This window comes from Aythya fuligula, chromosome Z (genome assembly GCF_009819795.1).
Source record: "Aythya fuligula isolate bAytFul2 chromosome Z, bAytFul2.pri, whole genome shotgun sequence".
Taxonomy (NCBI): Eukaryota; Metazoa; Chordata; class Aves; order Anseriformes; family Anatidae; genus Aythya; species Aythya fuligula.
Window position 1 is genome coordinate 34,899,443 of NC_045593.1, and position 13,347 is coordinate 34,912,789.

General features: G+C 38.5%; 1 protein-coding gene across 8 annotated transcripts in view; it reads right to left on the reverse strand.

Annotated features, from left to right (window-relative positions):
* The window catches only part of FREM1 (FRAS1 related extracellular matrix 1), a 65,159-nt gene that overhangs the window by 17,141 nt on the left and 34,671 nt on the right, over window positions 1–13,347 (reverse strand). For 6 of the 8 annotated variants that reach the window (XM_032206163.1, XM_032206164.1, XM_032206162.1 and 3 more), the window contains 7 exons: window positions 12,466–12,688; window positions 11,414–11,558; window positions 8,551–8,692; window positions 6,952–7,147; window positions 5,962–6,226; window positions 809–1,223; window positions 121–322 (listed from right to left, as the gene is read on the reverse strand). In XM_032206163.1, the coding sequence (XP_032062054.1) occupies window positions 121–322; window positions 809–1,223; window positions 5,962–6,226; window positions 6,952–7,147; window positions 8,551–8,692; window positions 11,414–11,558; window positions 12,466–12,688 (1,588 nt within the window). Of the gene's footprint in view, window positions 1–120; window positions 323–808; window positions 1,276–5,961; window positions 6,227–6,951; window positions 7,148–8,550; window positions 8,693–11,413; window positions 11,559–12,465; window positions 12,689–13,347 lie in introns of those variants that run through there. The other 2 variants (XM_032206169.1, XM_032206171.1) reach the window with 2 other exon arrangements.

Here is a 13,347-nt window from a genome sequence, read left to right on the forward strand (position 1 = left end):
ACCCAAAGTTTGCTAAAAATTTTTGCTTTCCTCTGCCAAGCAACTATTAAGAGAATAGGTTTTGAAATCTGGTCTGATTATGTCCCAAAAGACGGAGATAGAGATTACAGAATACAGTACCCGATGTTACATTTTCCAGGTAGCCATAATGAGGACCTCGTAAAATCTTAAAAATTATTTTGTCATCTTCTGTATTGTGATCAGATGCCTTCAGGGACCTGGCAGTAATATAGATCCCATAATTGCCATTCTTCAGCAGTTCCACATCAGAACAGCAGTGGAGGTGAATAATTTTTGGTGCCATTTTGTCCGTATGATCCACCTAAATCAAAGTTAGATAAATGTATATTTATTTTACAGTATCAGGATATTCTTTATCCATTCTTCTTTTGCTACAAGCACAATAGCCTGCTTAGGAGAGCAACTATCATCTTGATTAGCTGTCTGCTCCAGAAGAAATCTGACTACCAGTTAAGTACTATTTTCCATGTGAGGTTTCCAGGCTCTGTTTGCACAATTGCTTGTTTCATGCAGTGAGATACAGCACATGCTTGGGAGAGCAACACAGGTTCTGTGTATCTCTTTCCTATATCTATCTATCTATCTATATAGATATGTATATATATTTCTCTGAGTAATGTATTGTGGTAATTACTTAGAACATGGAAAGCAAGCCTTTTAGCTTATAAATATCTCTGTTAAATAATAGGCTGCAGCAAGTAGCAATTCTAAGCTTAGTCAAAATCAGTGCATTTCCCATCTTATCATGCTATATATCTCTTTTAAGTAGGCCTGTGGTCACACTTGCCTGAATGGTGAATGCCACTGGCTCGATCTGCACCCTCCCATTCACGATGAAGCCTTGATTAGTCCTATCTGTTGCAACAAATGTAAATCTGTCAATCTGGGAATCCCCACCTCGGTGCTTGTATGCAACATCCATGTTGTCCACATCTTTCTGAGTGAAATTGTACTGTAGCAGCACAACCCCTCGATAATAGAGATGACCATATTGGGGGAGCTGAGCCAAGAGGAAGGTAAGGTCTTCATTAGCTGTGTCTGGATCTGAAAGCTGCAGGACATCAGGGGAAAGGAGTACCATAGCACCTTCCACTAATCTTAACCCTGTGTTCCTAGATAGTGTCGGCAAAGCTTGGTCGACTGCCTCCAAGGAGATCATGAATGTCCCATGCTTAGTCCTCAATCCATTGCTGATGACGAATCTGGCAAAAAGAGGCAAGGTAGTCTTCAACATGTGTCTTGATTCACCATCTACTGAAATGAAATGATAATACACACCTTTACTACAGGACTTGCCTGTGGTGATACTGCAAAACACATGAAGACTGGAGCTGATTTGAGATCAAACCCAGACTGTGGGGCCTATGTATAACTTAAAAACATGAAATAATATAGCCAGGTATATTGTCTCTGCAGGAATATGACAAAATGCCAAAGGAATGGCTTTGAGAATACACCTGTCAGTCTCAGCAGTCCTAACAGAGTTGATCTGATCTTCTAGCTCAGGTACAGATGGAGCATATCTAAAATGAAGGGATGGTACAGATACAGATGTATCTTTAACTATATCTTCACCTGGTTACCTGCCAGTGGTAAAGTGAATATGCTGGCTTTGCCTACAAATTGCAGAAAGAGGTGTGTAAAGTACATGGTCTGCCTGGACAATGTTTTTGTTCTGTTCACTGCTGCAAACCTGTTATATCTAGTAGTCCCCAAACTACCTAAAGAAGACAAAGTGGGAAAAGAAATGTAGAGATCCCTCCTCATCTTGCTTTATAGCCTAGATTGGGCACTAGCTGTAACTATACATTTCTGTATATTCAGAGGAACTGAATTATGTTTCTTTACAAAAGACTAGTGCAATTTCACTGAAATATTAAGAATCTGATGAATATATTGGGCAGAACTGTACAAGTTGCTAGGGTAATTTAAAAAAATATAGATGTCCGTACCAGATTTTTATCAAAGAGTCACATCTGCAGGATTATTACTCTATGTTGGGAATTTCTATTAATAGCAGCATAGTTTCTTATACTTCTCTCCCAAGCTGTAATAGCTCTTCAGATATACTAAAGACATGATTATGCTTTATAGTTATTTTTCCTTTCCTGAACTTGAAAAAGATAAAGATACCCATGTATGGAGAGAAAATCTGTTGGAAGTCTACCAGCTGGGTATGGTCTTTTCAGTATAAGTGACAGCATGCTCTGCAGACATTTATTTATCAATTTTTTTTGGCAGATAAAGACTGAGACAATCAGTCTTTTAACCTTCAACATTCATTCTAGGTTTCACTGCCAATATTACTACTTAAATATTTTTGTCTGAAAGCAGTAACATTGCACATTGTCATGCCTGTAACAAAACCCATTGATAGTATAGAAAAAATAAAAATTGTCTTGGAAGCATCTCATCAATCTTAATGTCACATCATCATAAAATAAATGAGACTTACCTTTCTCTCTACAGAGCTTTCTCTGGTTGTGGCACGTAGTACTTACTAAAGCTTCTTGGAGATTGGTTTTCATGCAAGTTTGTTCTGTCTGAGTGAGAACAGAGTACCAAAAGGCCTTGTTTGGACCAAGGCTGCCTTGCAAAGAAATGCTGTTCACATTACCTGTTTTTGTTTTTGTTTTTTGTTTTTTTTTTTTTAGTTAGTTAGTTAGTTAGTTTGTTTTGGTTTGGTTTGGTTTTTTGCACAATCCTTTGAGGACACATACAGCACCATTTAGACTGTTGATCTTGTGAGGGACATCACTGCATGCCAAAGAAAATATGTGGGCCAACCTAGCTGGCTGCTTTCCATCTATACCATATATATATATACCATCTATCTTCTACCATATATAAGTGGAATGAGGACTGGTTGAGGTTTAGATTTTTCCCCTCTTCTTGCTTTCTTGCCTACAGACTTCAGAGGAGTATTAAAAGAATCACAGTGTCAGAACCTGGTCTGCTGTTGTGCGCTTGGAATATTTGACCTTCAGTACGTCATGATGTACCTTCCTGTGTCACACAGGCTGTCCATCTAAAACTCCTCACTGACTTCACCAATGCTGGATGATTAGGGCTTGATCAACTTGTAAGCAGGCAAAATGCCATGAAGCAGATGGGAATGAGCATAGGCAGAGCAGGGACAATATAGCAGTTAGAAATATGTTTACTGAGGATGGTTTTCCCAGCTGGGAACCTAGAGACATCTGTCTGCACTGACCTAATGCTATTGTGCCAATGGTAAAAGCGTTGTGCTATTAGTAATCTAGCTAAAATCAAATACAGAATTAGAATAATGATGATTAATAGTATGCTAAAGGGAAAAAAAAAAAAAAAAAAAAAGGGCAAAATATATTCAGTGAAGACCTTATCTGTATCTCAAAAAATCTGGGAGATTGCAGCTGAAGTGAGTTTTGTCTGATTTCTTTGATGGCTATACAATCATTTGGATAATATCTGAAACCATATGCAAGTGAAAGACTTAAAGAGGGTAATTCAGTTTGTGAAAGTGAAGATTCATCCGGAATCTTCTACAGAATACCAGACTGGAGCATACTTCTTGATTATACATCAGATTGAACATTACAATGTAAATGTTGTATTCCAATTGATTTTACAGGTGATGAAGCTGTCTGTGTCCAAGAAGTCCTTTTTTTTTTCTGTACTTGGGGAGACTTTGTTTTTTTATTTCTGGTTTATGGCTGCTTCATCTTTCCCCGGGGAATGGAGAACAGCCAATATTCTCCTCACTCTGATGAAATTTAGGGTAAAACTCCCAAGCACAGTTAGGAGGACATGTTGCATGGTTTGATTTCACCATTACCAACATTTCATGCTTTCTGCAGTTCGATGGCAATAGGACCTACCATCTGTCATGGCATTTAAAAGATAAAAATGGAATCATAAATAGTGCCAGCTCATTACAAAATTGAGCCAGCGTGTCAAAATGGAGGACATTAGCATGTTCTTTTAGCATCCTGCTGCCAGCATCTGATGTCAGGTTGCTAATCACTTGAAGTCATCTGTCCAAACAAGCACTGCCAAATCTTTCTTCCAGGCCAGCAGCACCAAACAATACAGGCAAATTTATGACCAAAGAAAGTATTTCAGTGGAAGGTAAAAATCTGATCTTTTCATTTCCCAAACTCCTACCCACCCACCCTCCATAATCACCCATATAATTAACATAACCATTCCTAGTTTAAATAATAATAATATTCTGCCACAAAAATTATGTGCCTATACAAAACCAAATTCTTTGCCAAAAGCTAACTTCAAGGAACATCAATTATTGTGATTAAAATATTTATCAAATATCAATATTTATTAAAACATCACAACCTTACTTTTATTAAAGCTGATTTTCTAATTTGTTTTTCAGCAGTTGTCCTAAACAGAGGACATTGACCATATATATGCACATTTGCCCTAGAATTATTTCATCTGTTGTCATTAGTCTGGTACAAGTCATACTGATGCAAGCCACTCATACACTACCTATTCCACTACCTATTTTAGAGTTGGCACAACTGCAGGTTTTCTTAGTTTTGGTCATAGTGTTTTACAACTGTATCACTAAGCTTCCATGTAGCCAAAGAATATTCATTCACTTTTCCTTTTATGACAAGTGGACCAGACAAGTCTCATAACTATAGGCATCTGAAAATCTGAATTTCTGTTGCACTGAATTCAGTGGAAGGGATAGTTTTAAGTGTTTCTACTGAGGAATGTCTCAAAATTACATTTGGCTTAACTATAGATAACGTCACTGGAGCTGCCCCACTGGAGCAGTGTCATAGGGAGGTTTATTTGATGTTTCCACACCCCACTTCCTTGGCTTCCCTCCAAAAAAGCTCTTAAAATGGTTGATGAAACATGTCCTTGTAGCTTCATCATGTATCATGGAAAATGCAGTAAGGATTCTATTCTTGTGAGTGTGAATACCTCTGAACTGCAACCATTAGGAGTGACACACTCCATTTCTCATAGTCACAAATGAAAAATAATTGACTTTTCCTGGGGAAAATCTGAATTTTAAAGGAACTTCTTTTTCCATAAAAGTCTCTTTTTAGGAAAAAATTAAAATAAATAAATAAATAAAACAAAACAAAAAACAAAAAACAAAAAAACAATGCTAACAAGAAGTTATCATTCTTTCCTTAGAAACATTTTATTTACTTCTGAACTATTTCTTTCTGAATTTTCTCTCTTTTACAAAACTTCCCTTGAGATAATACATATCCCCTGTTTTTACCTGAGGATAACTCATTGCATCATTCCATTCACTAAACAAGGGAAGTTTATTTAATAAAATAAGGAAATATTCACTTTAGGATTGAGCCTAGTCTAAGCTGGTATAAGGGAAAGGTTCAGAATAATGTGAAGCAAATTTAAATATCACTAGACTGCTGAATTGCACCTATAAGTAGCCAGGTTTGCTCCAAAAAAAAAAATAATCCAGTTTCTACATGATTTTATGAGCCATTCGAAGCTAGTCAGAATTGATTAATTGTTTCCAGTGTGTTGAAGAACAATTTATGCATTCAAAAAGCCTACAAGAGACATAATAAATACGAATGGAAAAGCAAGCAGTTGGCTAATAGCTGGATGAAGCTGTTTTATCACATCCGTCCACAGCAAGAAACCAAAGGAAATTTACACAGAGGATACTCTTGGTCCATCTCCCCCACTTAAATCTTAACATCTGTGTAAGCTTGGGTGCTATGATAATATTTAAGCCAGTATCATTAATTGCATGTGCCTCTGGCTACTATTTAAGCATCAATTAGAAAATACAGTTATTAGTAAGGCAGTCACAACTAGCTATATAAATATTGAATATTCCCATAGAGCTTCCTCTTTCTTTTATTTATTTTTTTCTTTTCGTAGTGGATATGCAAGAAATACAAGGGGAAAATTGTTCAGATGAGGTTTTGCATGCCTTACCTCAGTGTATCTTCTGGAACAGCTGCCTTAGTGTTGTGAACGTAACAGACTATTTGTCTTGCTACGTCCATTTGACTGAAGCTTGTAATGGGGATTCCAGGGTGGCTGACATACTCTATTTGTCCATACTGGGGTGGGGAAGTTATCACATACAGCAGCTCCTCTGGCTTGTCAGTACCATCCAGTGCAAGCAGGACGTTGGTTGTAATGTAACCCCGATCCCCTTTAGGTACTTTGAGAGGTTTTATGAAAACAGCAATGTCTCCTGCAGGATAGGCAAAACAACACAAAAATAGTCATACTGAAGTGAAAATTGATCTCTCGTGCATCATTTAGCTATAGGGAAATTCACGTGGGAAGGGACTTCAGGACCCTTCTGCTCAAAGTAGGGTCAGCCATGGTACTAACAATATCCAGTGTTCTCAGAGCTTGATCCCATCAGGGCCTGAAAACCACCAACTGTGGAAAGAACAGAACCTCTCTTGATGTTTGTCTCAATACCCATTCCTAAACTAACATGGTGTTGGGATAGCCTGATCTAATTTAGGGCTTTAATAGCTATCCAGTGAAGGAAGAGAGGTTGTAAGACAACAGCACAAACCTGGGAGGAAGGGTTGTCTTTGAGCAACATTTTTCTTTTCTTATTACATTCTTGTCATTTTTTATTTTTTTTTCTATGCTGTGATTTACTCACATAAAGATAGTTTCAGAAAGATACTGTCAATTATGTTTGAAAAGTAGCTAGGATTCCTTGGAGGCAAGGTGGAGTGCACTGCCTTAGGCAGAGGCTTTTCAAATCTCATGATGCCTTCTCCAGCACCAGGAGCATCAGGGCTCTGATCAGCGTGAAATTTGAGCAGAGAGACTTTGGGGGCTGCAGGGAGACTTGCCAAGGGCCTACATAGTGCTCAGGAAAGTATCAGGACGTGCCCTCAGATCATCTTTGTTTCAGAAACAAGCACTGTAAAACATCATCAGGCAGATCTTTACCCTTTTCCATGTCCTTGATATTTATGTAGAAGTCTATAGCTGGGGATCTGTTGTACCCATCCCACAGATAAAATGTGAACCAGTCTTGGTTCTTGGACCCTAGAGTTCCTGTATGGACGTATCTTACAAGGTTCATATCCAGTTCTTCCTGAGTACACTTCATTCTGGTTTGGAGAGTCACCCAGTCTTTGCCTACCTAGAAAGAAGAAACATCCCTCAGTAAATAGATGCAATCTCCTGTGTATCCTCCACAGTTAATTCTGTTTATTTGTGGTTGTGAGAACTGAAAGTGGCAGCTACCTGGCTTCCTTTCTAAGCTTTAGACTTTCTTCATATATGTTTCGTAGGTTTTGAAGGGTGGGATTTAGATGCAGTTTTTCCCAGGCATCTGTAAGCCTGGAGAAAATAGAGCTATCATAAATAAATGCAGGTAAATGGAATTTAGTGACTTTTACTCTGGGAAACACGTTTCTGTACACTTCTCAGTGAGACGCCAATAAGATGAAAATTAAAGAGTTCCTGACTCAGCTTGTGTTTTCTATTTCTTAATCTGACAAAGCTGCTCATAATTCTGTCCCAAACGATACCTGAAAGGATAACACAAATGAATCTATGGAGAACTCTAGAGAAGCATAGAAACTTAGAAAGTTCTAGCCGTCTAATGGAAAAATGCAGTGTCCAATACAATTTCCTGCTTTTCAGAAGATGATATGGTAGCCTAAGCTAGACTCTCTGTGTATTTGAAATTTAGCATGTAGTTATAGTAGCACTGGCTTCAGAGCAAAAGATATCAAGCACAGAAGGTTCAAGTACGCTCTGGTACCCTCTATATTCTAAACTGTCAGACTTGTCAGTAACTCTCTCTTGTCCCAGTGTGTAGATCCCTTTGAATTCACAAGCCTCACATGGTCCCAGATTCTTTCAGAAAGCCACGATAAAATACTTTGGGGCTCACAAGTTTTTAAAATTTATTTTTTTCTTTCTATTATATGTGTGTGCAATAAAAAAGAGGCATTTTTTTCTCTCTTTTTTTTTTTTGTTCTAATATCTTACCTTTGGTTAGTAGATAATCATCTTTCATTCCATTTCTAATCTTATTTTCTAACTCCCCTTTTGCTATATCCTTTTCTTTTTTTTTTTTTTTTTTTTTTTTTTTTTGTCTTTCTTCTCCCCATGCTTTTCTTCTAACTCATTAATTAGTCTTTCAGAAACGTCTCCCACCATTCCTTCTAAACCCTAAAGTAACTAAAGTAATGGCTTACTAGCCACCTTTGTTGGTCTAGAACTTTTTTCCTTCCTTTTTTCACTTAGTTTCACCCCACTGATTGTCCATCCCAGCATTTCTCTCTATTGTCACCTCAGATGATCTGTCCTGCTTTTCACCTTCCCTCCCATCCTGTTGAGGATATGGCTTTTAGTGTCAAAGCCTCTGGAACAGCATCATTTTTTTGTTCAAATACTCTCTACAATTGAACTAGCCACATCAGTCTACTTCAAAACATGAAAGAGATCTGGGAGAAAAGGAAAAGAAGCTACATTCTATCTTAAGAAGGGATAGTTGTTCGCATACCTGCTTCTTGTCAAAATATAAAACCTAACCTTGAGCTGAAGCTGACCATTTTCTGGAAGTCTTTCAAATAAGTAGTAAATTCTGTCCCTGGGGGTATCTTTATCTTCAGCTGACAGAACAGCACTAGAAATTATTCGAGTTTCGCCCATGTTCACCTCTATATCATCCTTCCTGCAAAAGTTAAAGGTTATGCATTTATTTAATGCAAGAAAACTAATGCAATACATAAATTCCTTTCCAGGAATATGGATTACCCAGATGCTGACAGAAATAAGATCTGCAGAATGGAACAAGGTTCCTATTTCAGCTCAAAACAGGAGAAGAATAGACCAGCTTCTCCTAACAGTGGTGAAAAACAACAAAGCAGCTCAATATGACAACTTCAGATTTACAAAGTCTGTCTTTTTCCCCCAGAAGAGTACACCATAAACAAAAAAGCTGCATTATATGTTACTGCCACTGCGGACCATAACAATATTGGCTCTGATGTTTATTAGAAAAAAGACTCTTTTTCAGTTAACTAGCTATCACTGCTCGTCTTTATCTTCAAGAGACACCCATCTACAAAAAACTAAGTGTCTTATTCTCTGAGCTCCCTGTTGCATATTTCTTTCTGGGTGTTTGAAGCAGGTAAATAGGTTAAAGTCACCTGCTCCTTGACAGTCAATAGCCACATGAGCTTTTTTCCTAGTTTCCTTATTTAAACTGAAATGGGTATGATTTCATGCTTGGCAAAATGAGAAGCAACCACAATGACATCATATAGCAAGGCATGTCAAGTCATGTGAGTGATAGGTCAAGCAACCTTGATAATTCACTAATATCACTAATCATGCTGGGGCTATCCAAACATAAAGACCAGTTGTTTGACTTAAAGACTGTATGACCAGGGAAAAGAAATTTCAAACAAAGAGTGTGTGAAGATAAACACATTTAGGTATGCTCCCCAAATGCTTTCTAATCCCAAAACATTTATCTGCGTAGCAGTTAGTTGGTTAAGTCTTTATAGCACCCATGTATCTGATCCTGAGAAGAAGCTTTCAAGGGGAATGCGTGGGGGCCTTATATTCCCCAACGGCACTCCTTGCTACAGCATGCAATCCAAGTAGTGACAGATTGAGTTTTTGGCAAACACTGCAGATTAGAGCCACTGTTTGCCAGCCGTTCTTCAGTCTGTTGACCATAGCTAATGGAGATGAGAACTGAAACTCCTTGGGGTGAAAAGATGCTCTTAGATCAAAAGGTGAGGAAAAGCTTACAGGTATTGTCATATGTTCACTTGCAAAACATCTCAGTGGCATAAGGGAGTTCATACCCCACAGCAAAGACGTGGCAGCTGCATATGGTGGCTAAACCACTTTGTGCCAAATTGGACATGTTAGAGCACTACTGCTTAACTGCTGGCAGCAAACTGCATCTCAGTGGAAGAGTAACAGGTAAGAAGCATTAAGTTCATAGAATGATAGAGCTGTTTTGCAAGGAAATGGCTCAGTATATGCTACTGTTCACTACAGGAATTGTGATTTGTAAGATGTAGTACTGCCAGCAAAAGAAACAACCTTTTCTGGATCCAGCTGGGCAAAAGTGCTCTCCATCACCTTCCTTCAGAGAGAAAGATGGAAAATGACATAGAAGCATGGAACGGCTTGAGCTGGAAGGGATCTTAAAGATCATCTAGTTCCAACTAGACATACCAACATTCAATAAGCAAAGAACAAAAAGGCCATGGCCTTTAATCTGTGCTTATCAGTAGCTGATGTAAATATATAAACTATATCCTTTATTCTAACTTGAAATGGACTTTGTCCCTTGTTAGTGTTGGGTGGTTTTTGATAATCCTCACTAGAAAACTAACATTTGTATTGCAGGAGGCTCTACATGGTAAACAAAACAATTCAAAACTCTCTGCAATGGGAAATATAGGTCTGGTTTGAAGATAGGCCAAATCCATACTGTTCTGTAGCTAAATATCCTGAGGGATCAGAAATTCCTGCATTAGTGGCAGCCTGCTTAACATGCTGCAAGTCATTTCCGAAACACAGACTTTGGAGGTTTGGAGCCATATCCCCAAAGCCTTCAGGCCTCTAGCTCCCCATCTGCCTGCCTGGGTCTGGAAGACAGCCAGGAGGATGTAGGCCATGACAATATTCTGGGGCAGGTCATCAGTTGAAAAATGGGGATCCCAAGGGACAAGTTCCCTACTAAAATGTCCAGGAGGTTCAGCTCAGTCACAGTCAGCTGCCTATCTGAAAAAGGTCTGCCAGGCAATTTCTGACCAGGGCTAATTCATTTATGAATTCTAGTATTGAAAAGTAAAGGAGATTAGTGTATACCTCATAAAAAGTTGAATTAGGGCTGAGCAATAGAGTATTTTTAATTGCAAAGAAGAGAATCATCAAACTGAAAGACTATCCCTGGTGAGTCAAGGAGGTGTCAACCTTGTGGACTCTTGTGAAAGAGCTGATTTCAGAGGGGTGTTTGACAGGCGGCTGCAGCAGGGAAGGGTAAAGCAAAGCATCTGGGGTGGATACCAGTACAGTGGCCCGCAGAAATGTGTAAATATCAGGGCTCCCTGACAAACATCTTGAAGTAGGTTGTGAAAAACAAAACAGGCATGTTCTCCCTCTTTCTTTTCCAGTATTCTCCCTATACGCAACTAACAACCCTGTTTTATGTATTTTGAATACTGAGCAGCATTCAACATGTCTTTCACTAAAAATGCTTTTATTAAACATTCTGATAGTGACCCACATAGAAACATCTGTGTTGACATTAATCTCTGACTAATTATGGAATCTTCTCCTTATCAGTCACAGATTAGCTCCTTTGATCACTTTTGGATCATTTTGTCTGATCTCAGCCCTGTGCCAGAGACAGAAACATGTGGCTTACTTGCTCAGCACTGGTTTCTCATCATTAACTGGGATGACCTTTACAAAAATGGTTCTGAGGACTTTATGTTTCCCATCTGAGAGCTGGATTTTAAAGCTGTCAGTGAGGTTTTCAGAATTGTCATGCATGTACATCAGCTTCATTCCTATGGGGGGGGGGGGGGGGGGGGGGGGGGGGGGGGGGGGGGGGGGGGGGGGGGGGGGGGGAAGGGGAGGAGGGAAGGGGAGGGAAGTGAGACAAAGAGTAAGAGAGAAAGGAAAAGAACAAATAAATCCAAAGTGACCTTGGTGAGCTGCTGCCATTCATTAATTTAACAATGTAGTAGTGACTCAAAGACACCAGTCTGACCAGCCTGAAGGAGTTACCCACTTCACGAATGGCTCTCTGTCAGACTGGAAGAAGACACATTTCTTCTCCTCTCCCCCTTCCAATTCATTTTAACAGAGACCACAGAAAGGGTGAGACAATTAGGTAGTACTCTCTGTACCTTGAATAATCCTCAGGGAGCTTTAAAGTCTCCGAGAGAAAAGCTGGACTTGTGGTTATGGCTATGGCCATGGGCAATCAGAAGATCTGTGCTGGAGATAGCTAATAACAGATAATGGTAAGCTATAGAGCCTGATTTCATACCCTTATCATTTATGGCTATGTTGAACCCCATAATAAATATATATGACTAAATATGACTTCTCATAATCAGACAGCATGTTTTTAAATGAATCTCTCTCTTCTAGATGCTGTCAAACATTTTGAAATGTGTTTATTGATATGTTTCAATACTCCCTTTATTCTTTTCAGGGCAGATGGCCTCTCTAGTCAGATTACTACCTCTTCTGACAGGTAGGCCTCTCAGGGTGAGTTTATTGGCAGTTCCTCAAATCATTAGATAACATTAGTATTAAATAGGTTGGTTTATATTCTTTAAAATTATCTTGAAATTATACCTAAGGCAAATGAATAAATAAGTGATGAAGGTTTCTTATGGTGCCACTTTGTCTGCTATGAATTATTAAAGGAATGAAAGACCAATGTCAGAAGAACTTTGCACCTACCACTCTTCAGTAGGTCCATAGAAAATTCATGAACAAGCAAGCCATGCCTGTGGTGGTGAATTAACTCTTTGTAATGTAGAGTATCATGGCCATGAACTCCATTAATGAGGAAACCATGCAAGGGCTTCTGCACAACCCCAAATACCAAGTGGTCTTGAGGCACATCCAGATCAACTGCATTGATAACAGAGAGATCCAGCTCTTTCATCTCACCCTCTTGAACCTGACAATAAAAGAAAAAAAAATCTTTAACATAAAAAGAAGCTGTAGCATTTTAGTGCACTTTTCTAAGTAGACCTTTTTAATCTAGGAGTCTGTGTTTCCTCAACTTCTTTCCCAGTAGTTCTTGAGCAAAGCTACTGATTTCAACCAAGTGTAAGAGGCATAGAGTAGTAAGTGGTTGCAGTGATGAAAAGGTGAGATAAGGAATTCATATCTGCCCCTATTAATAGAAAAGCTTTGGTAAGTAAAGATCATTTTAAGACATTTACTTAGGTAAGTAAAGATCACGTTAAGCATTAGTGAATGCAGAGAGGAGAAAGCCTTTAAACACATAAATGTGTATGTATATATGATATACATACATATATGTTTATGATATAAAAATACACACAATATAAAAATGTGTATATGAATACACATTTATACATATGTCTATGCATATATATGTATAGATCTATAAACATGCATACACTTTTTTCTTTACAGTAAGATAAACTCATGTTTCCCTGGCATAGTAGTCACAGATGTATTATTTATATTAAAAACAGTCTTCAGAGAGAGGCTTTGCCAGGAGCAAATACTACTCTGCAAAAAAATTCTGAAAGACTCATGTGTAACCAGAAGAAGCATAAAGATCCTTCTGCTGTCTGAATGACTTAT